Source organism: Aquila chrysaetos, chromosome 21 (assembly GCF_900496995.4).
Source record: "Aquila chrysaetos chrysaetos chromosome 21, bAquChr1.4, whole genome shotgun sequence".
Taxonomy (NCBI): Eukaryota; Metazoa; Chordata; class Aves; order Accipitriformes; family Accipitridae; genus Aquila; species Aquila chrysaetos.
Genome location: NC_044024.1, coordinates 23,370,138 through 23,392,627, shown reverse-complemented (window position 1 = coordinate 23,392,627; position 22,490 = coordinate 23,370,138). Strand labels below are relative to the sequence as shown.

The following is a 22,490-nucleotide window of genomic DNA, read 5'->3' as shown; positions in this document are numbered from 1 at the left end:
CAGGCCAAGCATTGCCAGACAGGCTTGCCCCACAGGAAGAGGGAGCAGGAACCCCCCTGCTACCCAGGTACCGGCAAGCCCTTGAGTCTCAGAGCGGCTTACAGCAGTGGTACCCAGGTAGCATCGGGAACTGGCACCGCAATTAGCACTCAACAGTGATTGTCTAGTTCTAACTAATTAAATGAGGTACACAGGTGTGATTATCGCTATTCACTGCAGAGGAAATTGCCAAGTACTCTCATCTTCCTCGGTTTATTTCCCCTTCTAATTGCTATGGTCACCGCAAGATCCCTGAGGCCCAGCTTTGGTGAGTCTCTGAATGGACACAGCAAAACCATTGGATACACTTTTTGACAATCCCTAAAGACCGGTGGTTGGGGGTGTGAGTTTAGAGCACTTCTGAGAAGTCAGGGCTTCAGCCTGGGACTGCCACAGGTTGGTAAGAAGAAAGTGATGAAAATCCAACCAGGTATCTGTCAGGACTTCTCCCCACCTCTGCACCCACCAGCACACACTTTCACCTGCCCCTATGAACCGATCAGAAGTAACACCGAGTCCATCGTAGATGAGCTGCCGGAGAGAAGCGCTCCTGCTCTCTCCTCGCAGCTTTGCAACAGATCTGCTGTAGGATGGCGAGCAAACCACCAGCGGGCTGGGATGTGCTATAACAGGGCCAATAACCCATCCCTGGCTCCCAGCAGCACAGCAAAGATAACGTCTGAAAAGCCCTGATGTCAACGTTGTTACTCCAATCCCAGATCTTTCTCTCTGATCCACTCATGCTGCAACACCAGGAGCAGCGCAGGCTTAGATGAGCTTTCTTCCCCAGAGGCTGCTGGTGATCCCAGCTGAGATAAGCACAGGAGAGAAGACATAATATTCACAAAGCGGCACCCTGAGCTCAGAGTGGGCTCAGAGGGGTGTCCAACTCAGGAAAATTTAAGATATTTAAAGCGGGCTGTTTAAAATGCAGCCCAGACCCTACCTCAGTAAAGCATCCTCTGTTTCAGGGTTCCAGCTGACAGTGCAGCTTTATTTTCAGTAACCCCTGAGTCATCCCATCGTTTGCTGAAGGTTCGTTCAGGTTCTTTCCTGAAATAATAGTGACTAATAGCCTGGCCAGCCTTTTGGATACAATAGGTCCTCTGCCAAGCAAGCAGAAGGGACACCCCAGGGTCTAAGGACTATGCTTTTTTTCAAGTGTGAACACACTGTTCCACAATGAATGTCAAAAAAAAAAAAAAAAAAAAAAGCACCTATTATGAGCATCTTAATATTAAACACCAAAAGAAATGGATAAGGAGATCCGAAAACAATACATACAGAAGCTGAGTGTTGTTTTACTAGATGCAGGCAACTATTTTGTTGAACTGGCACATATGCAGGCTAAAACATTAGCTGTCTATCAGCATTGCTCTCTTTCTCAGAAGAAAGGAACACAGCAAAGAATTGTTTTTCTAATTAACTAAGAAGAGATAGGTGCAGTATTAAATAACATTTTGTTATTAGCTTGAAAATACAGGTCCAAGCATATGTACAAAACTTCCAAAGACAGGTCGTAAAGTCAGGGGTGTGGTGGCAAGGTAGAACAGCAGAGAATGCATTTCTGAGCTGGCAGCTCTACCACAACAGCTTGGGTGCACAAGTTTTTAGTGAAAGACACGCTGCACAGCACGTAGCCTATTGAGATACAGAGAAATGCCATGCAAGTCGCTTCTCCTCCATGACATGAACTACCATTCAAGCCCAGTCAAACTCAACTCTCTAAAGTCTTCTCAATCTTCAGCCTCCATGTTCAACCTCCTGATGCCACCCAAAGCCCCACTGATTCAACACTGACCTTATACAGCCTTCCTACACTTCCGAAGTCAGCTCCCTTGCCACTCCGGTCTGAAATCTGTATCAGTCCCACCCTGGGTTCTCCTGCTGTGCTAATCCTGCAGCAATGCTCCTCAGAGAAGGGACAAAAGGAGACATTTTATTTCACTTAATTTAGCCATGGTTTTCTGGCACAAACACTACCTACATATTTTCAGCTGCTGGCTAACACAATTGTGAGATGTAAGGCTGTTGCACAGCACCACTTGTTGAGTGAAGGAAAGCATTTGCCTACTCACTGCTGTACATCACACTGGCCACATGCAGCTTCTTGGGAGTAAAGCAAGAGGAGAGTTAGGGCTTGTCTGGGAAAGCCAAGAGAGAACTATGATACTGCTACAACTGCCACACATGGATAGCCTACATCGGAATAAAAGGGACTTTATTCTGCTGTATCTGCTCCCTCTTTCAGCTAATTTCCCATTTAAATGGGGTACAGTTTCATTTTATTTAAGAAGCCATGATTCACTTGTGAACTGGAGTCCTGGGGAGAGGCAACAACACACAGCTTCTTCCCCTTATGTCCATGGTCCCTCCAGGGCCGAGGTACCCGTCTCCTACAAGCGCATTGCTCCACTGTGGCAACACCTGTGCTTCAGCTAGCACGTTTTATGAAAGGTACTGGCTTATCATTGCGGTTAAACCTGAGATCTATCCAGCAGCTCCAGTTGTGTCTCTCCCATCTGTTTTGAAGCAGCATATCCCTTCACTTCAGGAGAGTTGCTTTCATTTGCAGTAACATAACTGCAAGGAGAATCAAGCTCATGCATTTCAGAGACTCAAGGTCTGCACAGGAGGATCACCAAGGGCAACATCATGTCCCTAAAACACTGCGCCCTTGTCACCCTTTAGCATATGGCTGCCAAACACCACTTTCTGTGGAAAGAGTAAAGCAAGGAAACTCTTCTAGCCATGGCTGTTGCTAAAGAGGGGCAGAGAAGTGGATCCTCCAAGGACAGCATGAATGCCATGGACCTCTCAGGGAGTAGGTTTCCCAATTAACAGCAAGAAAGAAAGTGGGGACTTTTAAAAGTCTGGAAAGAAGGAAGTCTCAAGAACAGCTGTCTTCCAGGACTGGCAGAACATGGAAAGGGACCTTTTATGTTTCTCACATGGACTAGGACAACACCAGGGGGTCTGAGACATTACGTACCATGGGAAATGTAGTATATATGTATATACATGTTAGTATACAAGTATACTGGTGTAAACCACAGCTTTGTCTTTTATTTCCCAGTAAGGAGAGTAGGACAGGAACACACTTTTTTTTCCTTTTTCTTCTTTCCCCTGTAAAAAAAGGTTTTTCATACTCTTTGTTCAGTTGAAAAGAACTGTGGCCAACCATGGAGACAGCTTACCTTGAACTGGAGATTTCCAGGGCTGTCATGTCACCACAGTTCACAGTACTCCCATACTGCAAATAAAGCTCAGCAAATACATCTGTGGTGCTCAGCAGCTTGAACGGTTAGGGACAATCAGTCCCAAACAAGTCTTTGTGGTTTTATCCCAATTAAGCTCTTAGATAAACCACTCTTTCCAAAGTATAGCTGGATGTCACTCACACCAGCAGGCACAGAAACCCTGATGGGTGTTTTTCTTCCTCATAATTACAGGAGCATATTCAGTTTTTAATGACATGGCATTTCAAAATCACAGCAGTGGCCAGAGGCAGAAGGTTTTTTGCCAGCAAGTGGCAGGCCTGTGTGACACCTGGAAGAGCACTGTGCCACAGGGCCGCTGAATTGCAGCACCACGAGGTTGCTCCAGACCAGAGGCTAAAAGACCACCCAGTAAGTCTGTAGGGGAAGTCAATTTACTTCACTTTAGGCACTTAACTGAGACAATCGGATCAGAAGCATCATCTCTCTAGCTTCTAGAAGAGGCTTAGGGATAAAGACTCCAGATTTATGTTAGTAATCGATTCGGTATGCAGTATGTGTGTGTGTGCGCGTGCACATGTGTGTGTAGGGGGAGTGCAACTGTGTCTTTCTCCTAATATATGTAACAACTACAGTCCAATACTACTTTGAAGCTAGCAAAACTGTAATTCTCAACACTGCAAGAAGTAGCAGCTTTTCCAAGCTAGCAGCTACAGGTTAAATAACTGACAAATTCATGATGCTTTGGGAGAAAGCCACCAACTCAGCCTTACTGGCAAGACCATCTGGAAATAGCACAGTTAAGCTACATACCTCTGGAGCAAACCCTGCGTGTACTGAAGTCAACAACAACAAGTCCCTTATTTTCATCAGTCCAGGAGCAGAATTCAAGAGGGGCATTTTTTCCTCTGTACCAGGTTGAAACCAAGAGGGTCTGGCTTGAAACCCCCCCACACCCTGCTGCAGATCTGGAGTCCCTCCTTGGGCCACGAGCCAAAGGTGCAGTTAAGACTGCCATCCAGGTGTGCTGGAGAAGACAGCCCAGCCCAGCCCAAAGCAGGAGGAACATTCTGTTGCTCTGTTTCAACAACACAACCTTCTCGAGGGACACATACACTCCTGCAGCAGGGGAGGAGGGAGGAGCAGGACAGAAGAGCTTTTTTTCCCCCATCTCCAGTTAGGAAACATAAATTTTCCTGTAAAAGCTGTAGGTAAATTTCAGCCTGGAGTATCTGACTTTACAAGAAAATGGATTCTCCCTGAATCTCCTTTATGAGAAAAGCACAAGCTCCTCTCATAAAGATGTTTCACAGTTAGCACTGGTTGATGCTTGTTTCACTGCTGTTTATCTGCCTCCCTTATATTCTTAGTGCACTGCAAAGCAGATCTTTTGGGATCAGCAGGACATAAGAATTACATCACACAAGGAAGCTGCAGCCACATAAACCACTCACAGGCAGGAGAGAATGCCTAACAGCAAAACATTTAAAGGATTCTGACCATTTATGTAAAAAAAAAAAAGAAAAAATTTTTTTTCAAAGAAGAAACAGAAGTGTCTTGACCATAGTTTAAGGGAACTATCCAGGAAAGAACGTGGCAAATATGAAGGGCACTTGCATCCAAGAAACAAAACCAGAAAAATTGAGGACTGAGCTGCAAACTAGACGCTTTCCAGTGAGAGTTTTGTGTTTGGGTGTGGGCTAGTTTTGGGGTTTTTTGGAAGAGCAATGGGCATTAAACACTGCCAATGCTCTGAAACATCAACAGATGAGCTCTCTATTTCTTGAGGACCAGAAGCTGTCCCAGAGGGGATCTCTTAGCCAAACCCCAGTAGATAAGCCATACAGGAGTAAGCACAGGAAAGCTCACAGCTAGCAACACAGAAGGTCATGCTAGCAGGTTTGGCTCACTGTGAACTGCAGTCATGCCTATACCATAGTCTCTTCTTGCTACGGTAAGTCAGCCTGCTCTAAGCTCTCTTCTGCCACAGGCACACTGCTACCACTTCCAGAAACAGCCAGTTTAAAACCAGTTTGTGTTACTCTACAGTACGTTCCTTTCCAGAGGTGCAGTACACATACCTTCAGAAACAGTAATGTCTACGAGGTAGGAACCTGCTCAACTCTCAAAATCCAGGCAGCCAATTTTATGGGAAGGTAATTGTACCAAGTAGCACAGCAATTCTTATCATTCCCATGACAGCAATGGACTTCTGCCCAGAGGCATGCAGCCTCACTGACCAGTCCAGCTTGTATTTGAACAGTTACTACAATATATTCTTAAATATTTTTTAGTATTTTCTAGTCATGAAAAAATTAGTCAACACCACTGCAGAACACTGAACTCCATTGGAACATTTCCCGTTTTTTCGATAACACTTTCTCCTGTGTAACTATCTGGCCCCCATCCTTGCACTGAAGGTGGAACGAAGGTGACTAACCCATCAATCCTTTGGGCCTTTGCCTAGGTGACAGAAAACCAAAGCCTCAGTAGAGACTGAGCAGAGCTGTGATGAGTAGAAGGGTGTAAAACCACTACACCCATTTCTTACAAGGGAATCAAACTGGTTTTTCATGAGGTGTCATTACAAAGCACTGCCAAAATGCCAGACCTCACCTTCCTAATAGCAGGTAGCAGAACAGAATCATATATCCTTGACTATTTAGTGCTAGAATACAATAATCTCACCTGTGGTCATGAAGACACACCTGCACAGGAGGTCAGGAGCTCTCAGCGCTGAGACAAAATGATCTTGTCAGCAAACACAGAGCAAGAGAGGCTGCGGCTAAGTGCCAGCCTGATGGCATTGCTAAGACAGTAAAACAACATGTGCAATCAGGTAACAGGAACACCTCAAACATGCTCTGTTGCAAGTAGGGAGATGCTTATTTATTTCTCATCACCAGCTCAGCAAGCTTCCTCTGGGCTCTGAGGCAAACAAGGTGCTTTCCTTCTCCCATAATAAGGACCAAGTTGCACCATCACTTACATCTGTGGACCTGGCACTTTCCAAAGGCTTGCACAAGCATTAGCAAAACTTGGTAAACAATTCTCTCAAGGAGCAGAGTCCAGCCCACTCATGCCATGTTTGGCTCTGCAGTGCTAAAAGGTGTGGAAACTTATACTAGTGCTTAGTGATCACTAGCATCAGCAGATTTTAATAACATATGCAAGGATCTACTGAATCAAAAGGTGCCCCTTTCACAGTTTCACAAAAGGTTGCATTTGAGCACTGCAATGCACCAGTAGGTCCCTGTATTTAGAAGTCACTGAAGGTACTGATCTTCCACAATGGTAACCACATGCTTGCGTGATGCAAACGTTATCCTCCACCTGAAACCTCCTACAGATCCACCTCAGGCTTGACTTCAGTTTGCCTCCATGCCTTTTTGCTCACTGGACATGCAAGATAATTTCTGACCTGCTTTTTCATCAATTGCTCCTCTTACATGTTTCAAGGCAGCCTTTTTCCTTTTTTGGCACTGATGTATGTCTGGACAAGAGCTTCACCCACACTCTAAGGGCAAGACTGAAAGGTATTTCTTAACTGTAACACTCCTCCTGTGCACATCCCCTTTGCAATTTCTCTGTAAGAGGGGAAATGGGGTTCTTGGTTACCTCAACTCCACCTAGAAAAGCACTTTTATTCCTCTCTCTTTCCCTCCCTCTCCTTTCTCTAGGGTAAGCAACAGAAGATATCTCCTTTATCTCTCCCACTGCTTGTCAAACCAAAAACAGTCTCAGGTCAGCAAAATTAGGAGCTGCAGCAAGAAAAAGCCAGGAAAGCAAAGTGAGAGATAAGAAGTTCGACAAGAGTGCTATAGGAAAGTCTTTGAAGTCTTTAGCAGCTCCAGTTGAGCATTACTAAGAACGACAGATTGCAACTACACTTGACCCTAGATATTTGGAAGGAAATTTTGATAATGGCAATTTTGCTTTGTAGCCTCCTGCTTGGTTGCTTGCTGATACACACACACAAGATAAAGGCTGCAAAGAGGTGGCATGACAAATAAATCGCAGGCAGGAAAGTACAGAAGGATCTCATTGGCTTGCCCAGAAAACGCAAGATGGGACTTATGCAGGTGCTTATTAGGATGAGAAAATGAGTTGAGAGGAGGAGGCTTGATCAAGGATAGAAGAGGCTATGGATAAAGCAAGGTTCCTCCTCTGTTGTGGCCAGGGGTATAGGCACAGCAATGCCTGTTTACTTCTGTTTTGGAAAACAGAAGCTAGTCAGCCTGCCAGAAGAAATGCTGGGAACTGACCTAATTATATAGGGAGTACCAAGTCAAACCAACTTCAGCATGATGCAATGCTTCTTTCCATGCCCAGCTCTGGGAAACTGCTCGCCCCCATACTGGCAAACCTCTAGTTTACCCTTCTTGTATTAACCAGACACGTGAGGGAAACCATACTGCCTGCTGCTTTTCATCCAGCAGACTTGAACTTCCAGTGCCTCTTGTTTCTGTAGCACCTTCTGGTTGTTACCTTCACCTCTTACCTTGACAGTCCTCCAAAGACATGGGGAGATGAGTAACCCTCCACTGGAACGTTGTCCAAGGACTGAGAGACAGCGTTTTTGGGACCGATTGAAGCTGCAAGGCAGATCTAGCTGGGAAATGCCATCTAGAGGCCAAAATGTGCTTTTACCTATTTTTTATGTTTGACTTCAAGTAATCATAGTGCTTGCTCCTTTCACTTCAGTACAATCCTATTCTCACACCACCTCTGTGTGAGGGCAGTGTTATTCCTACTTCTCAGACGAAGAGCTGGAGTTCTCTGCTGCGCTGCACCATGAGTCCCAAAAGCAGTACCATCTTTTCTGTGCAGCACTGCATCTGAACTAGAACACACTGTCCTTCAGGGCTTTCTGTACTCACCAGCTTGGGTTTAGCAGCTACCTCTACTGCACATAGCAGAGATGCGTCTGAATTGTCCATTTTCACAAAAAGCCATTCTTCTAGTAACGAGCTACGAGTTTAGCGTCAGTCAACTACATTACAAAAACTAGAAGTGGGCCCAGCTTTACAGAAAGGAGCAAGGAACAAACATACTCCAGTCCTTCCTCACCCCTTAAAGCAGGTGAGATGCCTGGCCTTTTACAAAACCTTGGGAATAAAGCCATGTCTCTCAGCCAGGCATGGTTTCACCATATGAGTGTTCCTTTTATATGTCACAATTTTTTTTTTTTTTTTTTATATAGATGGGGCACTGGTACACACAGAAGCAGTGAGGGAAGAAAAGGTCTTTCCATTAACACTGAATTTGTGCTGGCACATTGATGCATCACATGGAGGCTAACACAGCTCAGGTCTTTGAAAGCAGCGTCTGTCTCCCACTGAAATGGGATATATGACGACACAAGCAGATTCCAGAAAACCTAGGAACCACAGGGCTTTTTTTTTTTTTTTTTTTAAGAACACACTGCTGAAGAATTGCACTCTAGAATTCAAGCTTTAAATATTTAACCCTACAGGCTGGGGAAAAAAAAAAGGAAAAAAAAAGGCCAAGGTGGATGACTGGTGCAAACCAGAACTGTGTGAACTAGCCCAAGCAACTGGCTAGTATTTACTTCAAGATCAAGCAAGGCAAAGGTCAGTAAAACTAGCTAGCTGTTAAAGCAGCAAATAAAAATTTCCAGGAAAAAAAAAGCCAACATAAAACTCTCCAGAAAACAGCCAGAAGTTAAAATAAAACTAATTTCTATAGGATTCTTGCAGCATATCGAGCTCCCAGATGAGGTTAAGGCTCATTGTGTGAGGCACTTCCCATACTTATGAAATTTGAAACACCAAAACTCCTCTAGACCCAGGAACTAGCATGGAGGGAAGTTCCAACTCTAACCTAAACTCTTCATTTAGAAACAAAACAGAACTGAAGCACTTAGAAAGATTATAGGGTAAAGTACACTTAATGTAACTGTCAAACTAAACAGCTTGGTCAACATAGAATTATGATAACCATTTTCTTGTGGAAAAGTTTTTTTTCACATACTAAGTGGTCAAAGCAATAAAAATCACCATTACCAGCAATAACATGTCAGGCAAGATGAGAGCTTTGTGCAGTTGGATCTTCCAACCAATGCAGGTTTTATGGGAAATAAGTGAGCTATGGTAAAATAGTATGTGCTGACTGACAACAGCCACAGCAAAGATTTCTCCCCCCACAAACAGAATGATTAAAATCCTGTTTATGCTGAGATGTTCAGCATGGGATCTGCCCTTTCAAAGATGGAACACAAAATTAGGAAGTCATCTCTTCTTGATTTATTTGGGTTGCTTTTGAATAGAAATGGGCTTCTGCAGACACAAAGGCACATGCTTCCTTACAAAGAGAGGCCTAGCATGCCTTTTCTCAGGTTTCCTTCTGATGCCTCAGTAAGAAGTCAAATCACCCACCAATCATGGAGGGAATAACAAAATTGGCTTCAATGATTTAAGAGATAGTGGCAGAACTCCTTTTTGGCATGAGCCTCTCTTTCATTGCTCTTGTATAGAAAAAAGCCAAACCACAGAGAGGAACCAATCGAGAGAAGTATTTCATTAACCAGTCTGCAGCTATGAGAAGAGGTGGCTGTTATCACCAGAGCAACAAAACAGAGGACAAGGGTGGAGAGAGAAGATGAAGGAATGCTGATGTGCTGGGTTGGGACTGAAGAGGGCACGGCAGGGTGTTTATTCATAGTCCATAGGGTTCAGCAGCTGTTTCAAAACAAGAAGTCACATCAAAGAAAAGAACTGTTAGCACAGCTCCTACATGAGTTTTTTTTCAACCCAGATAAAGCTGTCTTTATAATGGTGAGGAGGAGGAGGGACTTCGGTAAAACTCCCTGTTCCAGAGAATTAGTGAAATTTGCTTCAGTGTTCACATTAAGATGTCAAAGCAATTCGGAAAATCAAGTAGAAAAAAATCCATCTAGGACTTCTCAGGCCTTAGCCCGGCGTAGGTGGGGGTAGCTCTGCAGAGTCCTGTCTATTGCTTCATCCAAGCTCACCACTGGTTTGTAGCCCATGTCTCTTTTGGCCCGTTCACAGCTGTAGTAGTGAAACGTTCCAGCTAACGCTACCCGCATAGGGGTAAAAGTGGGCTTGATGGTGACCAGTGGACTTAACAGCCACAGCACTAGAGACAGGAATAGGGCCAGGTAATATGCCAGCCAATAGGGAATATGGTACTTGGGAGGATCGTAGTTCAAGCCAGTCAAGATACGGGACATGAAAGCCCAGAAAGGAACTGGTTCATCATTTGTGATATGAAATGCCTGAAAGAGAGGAAGACAAAAAGCCAGGTGATAAAATCATTATGGTTTTCACAAACTTGTCTTTGTGATGGCCCATCTCATGTTCACGAGCAGACTGACATCCCTGACTTGACTGAGAGCAGAGTTTCATGAGAAACTGCTTTGCACTAACCACCTCTGTCTGAAAAGTGATGAACCCCTTCTTTGCTAAGAAAGCCAGCTACTTCCAACACCCTAGAGGTTAACATTACTCATAAATGGTCAAACAAACTGAATGACACAACACAACGCAAACACATTAAAGCATCCTAGCTGTATGTACAGTGCGTGCCCAGAGCACGGTGGTGCCATGAAAATCTGTGTTTCATCTGTTCTGAATTCTGCCGTAAAAGCTAAATAACTATGTTTCTTATGTATGCATCTTGGCTGCCCACAATTCTGCCTGGATTTCCTTTCACAAGGAGTTTTATAGCATGAAGTTAAAGTATATTCATACATCTTAGCCCATGTGGTTGCACACAATGGTCACCAGATGGGCAACCATTCATTATACCCACAGACAGAAAAAAATTGACCCATTTGTGTGTGCTAGTTCCACTCATCTCCAAGATCGATGTTCAGCACAGACAAAAATCAGCATAAATTACAGAGCAGACACATGAAGCCAAGTGAGGCTTGCAGATGAAGTTCAGCTAGGGGACACCCACTGCCCTCCCCTTGCTAGGTCCTTCCTTACCTTCCCACACAGAGGAGAGTCTTTCTGAAGATTTTCTGCAGCTAGGATGTGTCCATGGACCACGTTTTCCACATAGGTGAAATCTACCAAGTTCTTTCCATCCCTGTGCAGACAAAAGGAAGAAGTTTAGCCCTAAGGCAAGTTAGGCTGAAAATCTGCTTGTGGCAAACGGAAGGACTTTCACACAAGATGTATTTATTCCAAGATTCCTCTTCTGCTCTGTTGTGCTGCAACTTCAGGCTATACCCTGTCAGAGAGAGGAAATCACTATGTGTTATTTTGGAGACAGAGGAAAGGCGGTTACTGTCTCAGCTCTTGTCAAGGCCCTCAAAGTTTACATTCCTGTAACAGTACCATTTTTAAACCTCACGTTACCAAGTATCTAGGTGTTGCAGATCCTACAGGTCTCAGAATCAGAAGAGTGATCCACAGTAGCAGAACAAATACAAACAGAATGGTAACTAGCACAAAGAAAGTCACTTAAGGACAAGCTTTCAATTATGGATTTCTTGGCTCATGAAATTCTAACTTACTCCCTCAATAAGCCAACATCAGCCCCAGCTGAAACAGATTTAACCCATTGTGTTAAATCTATTTCTGCACAGGTAGAGAAAATGAAAATGAATCTGCATATCACTTTCAAGAGTCCAGCTAAATCAAACAAATCGTTTGTTACAAAACCATCACCACGCTCATTTGGCCATAAAAACAGTATTGCTGCAATCCAACATTCTGAGAAAGAATGATTTTCATTTCCTACATTCATGGATGTATAACTATTTTATTTGCTTTCTTGGAAGGGATATACAGGTCTGTATAGCGGTAGGAAAGCTTAAATGAGGAATGCATGTTTGAGCTGGAAGAGAATGAAGACTTGCACAAAGTGGAAACCTTGAGTTTGTGTATGTTTGCAGCTCACAGATCAGTTTGAGGGATGGACTCAGAATTGAACTGTAAGGAAGAATAAGAACCAAAAAAAAAACCAAACAAACAAACAAAAAAACCCCACCAAACCCAACACCAAAAAGACCACAACCCTATTCCCTTTCTTCCTCCTACCCGAAGCACATATTCACATGTGCACATATACACACAAACAAGCTCCTTGCATGTAATAAAAATCTATTGTAAATTAAAGAGCACATTTCTTTCAAGAGCATAATACAATTGATAAAAATATCCTTAGTAGTAACTTGAACAATTTCTTGCTCTAAAATTTCAGTGGTCCACTAGAAGTTCTGCAAGGCTCCACAACAAGACAAATATCTTTGATCTTATAATCAGAAATATTAAAACATTGCCATATAGGCTTTTGAATTGCAAGAACCTCAAATACCAGAAGTGTATATTAATTAACAGCAAGTAATCTGAGCTCTCTCATATTTAAAAGGACAGCTCTTTAGACAATGCAAAGAAAGCTCAAGCTATGTCAGCTTTCCCCACCGATATTCTTTTTGCATTATGAACACTTACCATCTGCATGCATGAGTCCCTAACACAGAAAGTTTTTTAAAAAACAGAATCCTGGGTCACAAGTGAAAAATTAAAGAAACGTACTTTTTTCCATGCCACAACAACACTACTGATTTAATATAATTCCCTTCCAAAAGGGCTTTGTAGGTTCAGCATCAATTTTAACAAAAACTATAAAATGACTGAGCCTTGCTCACCCAATTATGAACTTCATTTTGCCACTCTTAGCTGCTTGGATGAGGATGGGAACCAGCTGAGGGTCTCTAGGACCAAATATTCCATGGGGACGAATAGCAGTAGTGAAGAAATTGTTGCATGGATCATTTGCACTGAGCACTTCCTGTAGGGAAAAAAAGATAAACAAGTCAGGAGAGAAAGGCTGGGAAGAAAAATACAGCTTAGTAACATATTCCAAGATCATCACTAAAGGGGGTGGGCATTCCCCCATCTCCTTGGGAAGACATCGGTGGAAGAATTACTGTCCACCCTTGCCTTTACAAGTGATCCTTCCTTTGTTCCCATCTCTTCTTCCACTTCTCTTTAATGAGAAAAACAGACAAAAATCTGTTTTCATTATTGAACACTTAACGAATTGACAGGCAAAGGAAGGGAACTCTTCGCCTCTCATTTAACACCACAGAAACCAGAGGAGCTTTGAAAGTTCCTTCACACCATGAATTCTTTATGGACATGTAGGAGAAAAGAAGGACACTAAGCAATTCAGTCTCCATCTCTCTCATCAATCATTGAAGATTTCCATCATGGGCCTTCTTGATCTCATTCAGAAGGGGTGTGATCCCATCTTCCTAGCAGCGCTAACCAGATTTAGCAGGGCAACTCTGAAGAAGATTTAATCTATTGGGAGTTCCCAAACAACATGTTCTACTAATTTTTAACAGCTGCTGGATTTTCTATCAAAAATCCAAGAAAAACACATACAAATAAACACTGAATACTTTCTGTTTCACCCAAAACAAAGACATAATTACAAGCATAGTGGGCTAGACTTGATTGCTGCTCACAAGCTTCCACTTTATTAGCCCACTTTGCTGCAAAGTGGTTATGCTTGTGAATGAACAGATGTTTTTATGCTGCATTTTCAATTAAGCTCTTTTCAAGGAACGTAAGAAAAGTCCTTAAAGGCTAATGCTCAAGTTTAGAGGGCACACCGTCAGCTTCAGTATGGAAGCAAGTCTATATTCTTCAGGCACAAAAAGCATAGATTCTTTCCACAACTGAAATGCAAGCCACTGAAAAAAGTTCAAAAAAAATGTTTGTTCGCTTTGTTTTAAAACATTGTCATACCATATTTAAACCACAAATACTGCAGCATTAGGAACCTGAAATAGAACAGATGCTGGTGATCTGCTAATGTTCAAAGTAGCGGACATTCAGACGTAGGGGAAGTTTTTAGATCTTTTTTAACAAGAATATTTTCAGTACATGGCCAATAGCATTAGCTTACAACATGTTATTAGGCTGCCATGCCCCTTTAACTCAGTCCACATCTCCACCTCAACTTCTCCTTCCCCAGTGACTTGTTCACAATCCCGACTGTAACTTCAGGCTGCAATTCAGGTAAATGGGGTTCTGAAACAGCCTTCCAGTAGGAGCAGAGAAGGCAAAAAACTCCCCTCATCTGCTCTTAAAACAAAGCTGGATAAGTTAAGAAATGGGATTATCACATGGCTCTGGCAATGAAAGCAGTATCTCTGCCAGTTCTTTTATTCTTCCTCTAGAAACCACCTCTGTAGCGTAACACACTATTTCATTCAACTTCCTTGGTAATTTATGTCACAGCTTTATTTTATTCTCTTTTTATTAAGTGAATACACTACTTAGGAGTTTCATCAGCCAAGGAAGACATAACTTCGAACTTATGTATTTCAACAGCTAGACAGCTGCTAGAAAAGCATCCCCTGGACCAACCCATCAGCATGCCTAGGGAAAAGGATGTGGGTCACTTGTGAAAGATGCAAGTGGCAGCCAGCTGCCATACTTGTCTGTAACAGAACAAATGAATCCACAGCTCACTAGCCTTTATGCTGAGAATAAGAGGGCTAAAATCAGACAGATTTGTCTAAAAGAAGGGAATTTTCTATTTCAGTTATACTCTGAAAACTCTGGCAGGCATATGCATGATTCTGCACAGGTTTTCTTTTCAACTGTAAGAATGAGATACTTCTTTCTAATGAAAGAGAGATTCTGGAGAACAAGAGAGATCTGTTCAGTCTTGAAGAGTCTGTTGTGTCCCCTAGGGCATGCCCTACTTTTAGAAGGGCAGTTTTAAGCATCGAAAATAACAACGTTAACCATATTATGACAAATACCTTCTCCTGTAGGATCTTTGTCTCTGTGTAATAGTCGATAGGTTTTTTTGCATAAGGGAGGTCTTCTGATCCATTTTTTATGTCTGTGCCCTCAAAAACTACACTGGCACTGCTAGTTAACACCAGTTTCTGCAACAGATGTGAAAGAAAACAGTTGTTTAAAACCTAAACCAAAAGGGTCATTATTTACGAAGGCTGAGTAAAGACAATAATAATGTTTAAGCAACTGATTCTACAGATAATAATCCAAGTCTAGAAGAACGTGGGCTAACAGAAGATGATCTGTGATTGCAGGTAAGAAAACTCCCAGTCTTTTAATTGACTCTGTCACACTGTTTAGAGCTACCTAAAGGAGATTAAAACATTCCAACAAACATGTAAGGCAGCCAGTCAAGGGGAAAACATCTCCAGGAAAATCAGAGTGCCCACTTGGTTTGGCACATTTTAGCACTTAACATGCAACAAGTGTTTTTAAGAGATATTTGCTCATCTTGACGATAACGATATCACAGTAGATTAAACCAAAAAGAATTCTTATCTTGGATGTTTTCGTTGGATAAAAACGTACCCTAGTGGATTCAAAACAGGAAGTCAGTGATGTATTTGAGTAATCAGAAACATGTGGTTTTAAATAAGATCTACACTGTAATAGAAAGATGAGTATATCCAACAAGTTCCAACAAGACTTAACTCCTTGCTCTGACAGAATCCAGACTAAGCCTGAAGGTAAACACCACGTGGCCCATTTCCTACAACAGCTTATTACATGAGGGGGGAAAAAAAACCCAACATACAACAAACTGTGGGGCCGGGAGTCCTGTGTGATAGACATCATTTAATTCTAAACATTATCACTTCTGTATTTGCACATGGACACTGCACAAAATACATGCTTTGGGGGCAACATCTCTGCCCAGAATAACTAAGGGATCTTCACAGGCATTGCACTTGAAAATTTGCTAAGAATTTAAATGAAAACTCATGTGATATCAACATAACATAAGGAGAAAAAAAACAAAAAACCCACAACCTTGCCTGAACAGCAGCCTGGTTTCCTCTGGCTTTCTTTTGTGGGCAAATGACTTTCTAAACCAAATTATCCTGAGATTATGGCATAAGTGTGTTCCTTCTCATTATATGTCAAAGAATTCACATAGGTAATAGATGCCATCAATACTTCCACTGCTGGAAAAGCTATCTTTAGAGTTGTCCCCTTATTAAAGCATGAAAGAATCCACTTGTCAGTCATGGTTCTCCCATGGGTGATTACCAGACACCTAGTAGGACAAATTTTAATGGATGCTTTTCCTACAGTCAGGAATATTGCAATGTGTAGGTTTTCTGTGGCAAACATGGACTGAGCTTAAACCAGACACTAAGCGGGAGACCAAGAGTCTCTCTATTCTACTAATTTTCACAGAACAAGTAGCAGTTCAGTATCTCACAGACCTTTGCCCCTCTATCAAACTAGATTGAAATTGGTCCATGCTCCAATTGTTATAAAGTCACATCAGCATCTTATAGTCTCCATGTGCTTTCCTACTCTTACCTGCACTCCGGCTTCTTTGCAGGCTTCAATGACTGCTTTGGTTCCCATAAAATTCACCTTATAAAACAGTTCCCTGTTGTCACTTGAAGGTGCTGGTGATGCACAATGAAATGCCACTGACACACCTTGTAAAGCTGGGAGCAAAGCCTAGAAGACACATTGCATGAGACAGCAATGAAGCAACAGCAATAGTGCCTACTCAGGGAAAAAAAAAAAAAAAGGAAGGAAATAAAACACAGTTCTTTTTCTCATGGAAACAAAACCACTAAGTTTCAAGTCATGTTCTTTCCACAAAGGTGAGCAGCTGGAATAGGATTAGAGTCCAGGATCTTCACAACGTCCTCTCTTGCTAGACAAAAATGCATTACATCATCTTTTCTTTCCGGAGAAGAACCTAGGAACCTTCTGAGATCTGGAGGCTATCTAGACTTAACTACTTGCAATAGTCTCAAGTGCAAGTATGAGACTCAAAATAACCTGGAGGTAGGAGTCAGAAAACTCAACAAGCAGCAGGTTTAACAGCCAACAGTACCCCATGGCACTGTCTGTGTTTGAGATAACTGTCATAAAGCTCTGAGACATGATACTTTATACTGGTGGGGAGACGTCTCTTCACATTGCATACAAATGTTTTTGCCAAGGCTCGCACACATGACTGAGTTAAGGCAAGAGTTCTTAGCATGCCTTAACTGTTAGGAATAATGCATTCTGCCGTTCTCATGCAGCTGAGGTTAGCTAGGAGAGCACCCACATGCAATTACCAACAGTGATTATAATTAGACTGTATATCTGAGCTAACAGTAATGCAAATCATAATACAGAAACAAGTTCTGTTCTTTTCAGCTTCAAGCAGACATCAAGTATATTTCTTTAAATGTTCTAGATGAGGGTTCCACAGAAAACTGCTTAGGCTACTGACTTCACAGGGAAAAGTTGGGGGGCATACTACATACCCTTTCACAACCTGTGCAATGCCTTCAGGTGTTTTAGTGCTTCAGGCAAGGCTCGGTGAGCTATTTGAATGAACATTTATTTAAACAGACATCTTTTCTATCTATCCATGTCATGTACCGTTGTTGGTCTGTACCTCTTTGTCGCAAAGGTCTCCCAGGAAGAACTGCACTCTGTCATTTTCAAATCTCTTCTGAATATCAAACACATTGACTGCGTAACCCTTCTCCAGGAGCTGCTCCACCATGTGCTGGCCTAAGAATCCTGACCCGCCGATCACTGTACATTTCTTACCAACCTGTAGACAGGGAGAAAAGCACTTTAGCAAGCAGACATACACCAACAAACTGCGCAAGTAAACTGATCTGAACTTCCCCAGATCAAAGTGTGCTGGAATTTTGCACAACTAGTCAGTAGCTAGTTTAATTGGAGGAGTCTAAATTCAGATATCAAAAGACTCTTCAATATGTCTGAGCTATCACAGTAACTTAAAAGTTCAGACATGCTAATGGTCCACATGGCTCACATGCTGGCTTGTATTTTGGCAGGACTCTGCCTCATAACCAAGTGGCTCACATAGTAGGGAAGGAAAAGAGGACTGGCTCTGACAAACGCTGCCCTGATGGTAAAGCAAACAGAATTTGCTTCAGCCACATGGCACAGATAATTCAGAATACTAAAGCTGTCACTGTTAGCAAGGACAAAACTATTTTCAGAGCATGTGAAACCTAGGCTTCTCCAAGCCAAAAAAGCAATCAGGTAAAGGCAAGGCTTGTCCTTTTTAGTTAGTCATTAGTTCTTCCTTTCTTTTTTTAAGCTTTTTAAAATCAATGGCTAGAGGCACTAATTAACAGATTCCAGCCTGGTCACTCGTCTAACTGGACTAAGACTGAAGACCTTACCGCCAGCACAGAACATACAAGCAACGAGTCTGAGGAAGCTTTTGCACAAAGAATGCTCTGTCCTGGTTCGAAATAGATTTGCTCCTTACTGTTGCTACCAAAAACCCACCTCTGCAGTTATTCTATCAAGCTGAAGGGAATTTCAACCCAGTGAAACCACACAAAGATGACAATTGTTCAGAAGTTTCTAAGTGCTACATCCTTAAACAACGGTTCTACTGCAAAGTGTCGATTATCCACAACAGAAATTAAAATAGTTCACTGCAGTTGCTCAGTTACATTAAATCATAACCAGTTATTTAGTATGGTGCATGCAAAGTACAGTCTGATTAAAAAAAATTGAAAGTTCTAATGGGTTGGCCCAGTGGCCTATTTGGTTTTGATAGCTGCAAGAGAACAGACAACATAGAATATGTGAGTCTAAGGACTCTCTGCAGTTCACTCTCCTTGTATTCCCCCACTACAACAGTTTTGCATTTGCTTTACTCATCAGCTTCCTGATTCTCTAAAGTCTGTCACATCCCTCCCCTCTGTGGTGTCCTCTCCCTGTTGAGGGGTGTAGTCTTTTCAGTTTCTCCTCAAAAGGCAGTCACTCCCTTCCATCGATATTTTTTACTTGCCTTCCCCTGTACCCTTTCTCATTCCAGTGAGGTCTTCATAAAATGAGAGCACCCAAACTGCAGACTGCACTTAGATGTGCTGAGCTGAAGTTTTACAGTGGCAGAATGACGCCCTCTGTCTGGCTTTAAACATCAGAATCGTTTTCTACCGGTACAGATGAGATAGTCCAGGTTTTGCTGTATGATAGTTTTCCACTTGCCAAAGTATAAGGACACTATTCTAACTGGTGATGAGAAGCAGACTATTTTAATAATCCTTAGTGCATATTTATAATATACAATACAATCTAGTACACAATACAATCTAGTACACACACCTCTTGGGAAAGTACTAAATGAACCAACTCAATGACCAGAATCAGTATAACTGCAGCTAACAGTGCTGCACCTGGATTAATTAGCTGGTTTAAAAAATGCAGGTAGAAAGCCAGGCTATGCATGACTATATTGATTTTAGGATATGAATTGCTACCTATCTAGTGTTGTGCTGTGAAGATACAACAGCTTGTTCACACTCTCTACCATGACACCACATTGGTTTTTTTGTTTCTTTGTTTCCTAAATATCTGAGATTCACTGGTCTTCCATAAGCTTCATATGAATTAATAAGAAAATAGTTCAGAAGGTAGAAATCTCTATAAACAAGAACCACAGGTAATGTAACAGAACAGCTTAATAAAATGTACTCCTAAGAGTAACGTCCAAACATCTCTCTGAGCTAAGCAAAATGTTACACTTCCCATATTCTAATCTCCTATATCCAATGCAGTAATCGTAGAAAAGGTTACAATGATCTAGTAGGTCTCAGGGACCTCAACTGGGCCTTCACCTGCACTACAACATGGAATAATGTTATAAGGCATGTAGAAATGATCCTGGAGTAACTAAACCTCCAGGCCAATTGATTTGGCAGCACTGACAAGGCCACTGGTGTTCTTGCAGGGGTTGGAACATTCCTGGATCTCTTTGGAACTAAACACAGCAAATGATTCCTTGGAAAATCACTTTTCCCCTGCCATTACCTCTAGAATTAGTATTAATGCAGGAACAGTCTCATGTCATCCCTAGCAATATTCAGAAGAAGCAACTATGAAAATATGTTTCTGCAAGACAAGTCTTCATAAAGCATCGTTTAAGTCCTCAACTTACCGATCTGAGGCGTGTGGCCATTTCTCAGATGATTCACTATCAACCTGATTCCTTTAAAAAAGGAGAATATTATTTTATTCACAATACAATACTTTACTTAAGCATGCCATTAACACAAACCAAACTTTTTTTTTAAAAACACATTTCTAGTTATAGAAATCAAAGTTTGAAGCCATTATGCTAAAGCAGAAGCATGAAAAAAGTGAGCTAATTCTCTCTGCCCTACTGAACAAAATAAGCAGTACAAGAGTAACAGTGAGATCAAATAGCTTTCTCAAAGGCATAATTTTAATACAATAAAATACCCTTGATAATATAGGCACCATCTTATTTTAGCTAGTATTAACTTCATGCACTTCCTTTAAGTCTGAATATTTATATTCCAAATAACATGAACACAATTGCAGGTTTTGGCAATGTCCTCTTCAAAAATATAGCTGCTCAAGGGTGTTAGGAACAACAAAATAAAACTGAAGTTCAAGCAGTTCAGCAGAACCATGCCCGCCTGTTCCACAGCAGCAGACACAGCATAGAAGAAACACCAGCGCTCACTGGCGCCCATCAGCGAAGAGAGGGGAGCTAGTGGTGAGATTTTCCAAGTTTTCACATCACAGGCTGTTGATACCACCAGTTTCATTAAAATACGCTCTTCCTCCCAGCAATAGCAAACAAAATTCCCAACTCAGCTGGGATCCTACTGTGTGGGGTATAATTGAAAGACAGAAAAAGACAACATGTCTATTTAGATCCGTTTCCAACATAAAGACAAGCTGCACACAAAGACTTCTGACAGCTTTATGGGCTCTTTAAACCATCACTGTGATAAACTACTGCTTTAGAGGCTGATTTGATTCTCTTTATTCCTAGTCAGTGCATCCCACTACTTCCTACTGCACTGAGATGGATCAAAGCTATGACTAGCTGAAAATTAATCATTTTCTGCCTGGGTTGGTTTTTCAGCCAGAGCAGCTCTCTGACCTATCTCACTTCGTGAACACCAGTGCCAACACAACTGGATGAAATCCAGGAACAGCTACACCAATGTTGATATAAAATTATCACAGTACCATGCCTCACGCAAGCAAATACATCTGTGGGACTGGCTCACTCTGCAAGCTACACAGTTTAGCACTCTTCATTTTTTATTTTTCTGAAAAGCCCTTTGAAATGGCAAGGAAAAAGCCAAAAAAAGGCAGGATTGGTGCCTGCCCAGCCAGGAACACCAAGCTGGTTTGGAAGTATGGGCACAGGGTGATCCACCCTCCAGTTGCCCCCTCTTCTACCCCCACATCTCCCTTAACACAGGCCTTACCCCTCTCCAAAATGCAATTTATGAACTACTTCGTCTTCAGTTCCCCTCCAGTTCTCTCAGCCCCCCCCATCCCAGAGCCCCCCCACCCCTTCAGCTGCCCTCCACACCCGCCCAGCTTCTCCCACCCCCAGCCTTCCTCACACGCCACTACAGCCTGCCCTTCCTCATACCGCAGCCCTCCTCACATCCCTGCGGCCTCCCCTACCCCCAGCACCTCAGACCCCAGCTGCCCACTCCACACCCCCCACAACCTACCCTCTACCCCACACCTCCTCACACCGCCCCCACCTTCTCCGCCCCTCAGCCTGTCCCTCCACACACCCCACAACCTTCCCCATGTCCCAGCCCTCCTCACAGCCTTGCAGCCTCCCCCGCCCCCAGCTTCCCTCCCCACACACCCCACAACCTACCCCGCATTCCCCTATAGCCTCCCCTACCCCCCCTTAGCTCCCCAGCCCCCACAACCTACCCCACACCCCAACCCTCCTCACAGCCCTGCAGGCTCTGCTGCCTTCAGCCTGCCCCTCCACAGCCCCCATGACCTTCCCCGCACCCCGGCCCTCCTCACACCCCTCAGCCTCCCTCACCTCGCACCGGCCCTCCTCACGCCCCTCAGCCTCCCTCACCTCACGCTCCTCAGCCACCCTCACCTCACGCCGGCCCTCCTCACGCTCCTCAGCCTCCCTCACCTCGCACCGGCCCTCCTCACGCCCCTCAGCCTCCCTCACCTCACGCCGGCCCTCCTCACGCCCCTCAGCCTCCCTCACCTCACGCCGGCCCTCCTCACGCCCCTCAGCCTCCCTCACCTCGCACCGACCCCCTGCCCTCCCCTCCCCTCACCGACGGCGCCCTCAGCCCTCCGCAGCCCGCCCCTACCCCCGGCCCGGCTCCGCCCCCCGTGTCAAGCCGCTCCCTCTCTCCCTCCCGCTCCACCAATCGGCGCGGACGCTTCCAGCAGACCCCGCCCACTC

The 22,490-nt window shown here is 43.3% G+C and overlaps 1 protein-coding gene across 10 annotated transcripts; it reads right to left on the bottom strand.

Annotated features, from left to right (window-relative positions):
• Window positions 1-9,500: 9,500 nt before the first annotated feature.
• Window positions 9,501-22,422, bottom strand: NSDHL (NAD(P) dependent steroid dehydrogenase-like). Of its 10 annotated transcripts, none has more exons than XM_029997325.1 (8): window positions 22,355-22,422; window positions 20,208-20,258; window positions 17,673-17,834; window positions 16,586-16,732; window positions 15,037-15,165; window positions 12,904-13,046; window positions 11,234-11,336; window positions 9,501-10,518 (listed from the first exon to the last, which is right to left on the bottom strand). In XM_029997325.1, the coding sequence occupies exons 2-8, from the start codon at window positions 20,226-20,228 to the stop codon at window positions 10,183-10,185; spliced, it is 1,041 nt and encodes a 346-aa protein (XP_029853185.1). In that variant the 5' UTR covers window positions 20,229-20,258; window positions 22,355-22,422; the 3' UTR covers window positions 9,501-10,182. The 10 variants fall into 10 exon arrangements, with proteins under 10 accessions (XP_029853185.1, XP_029853189.1, XP_029853195.1 ...); XM_029997329.1 differs by having other exon boundaries at window positions 22,350-22,368; XM_029997335.1 differs by lacking the exon at window positions 22,355-22,422 and adding an exon at window positions 22,326-22,350.
• Window positions 22,423-22,490: the final 68 nt, after the last annotated feature.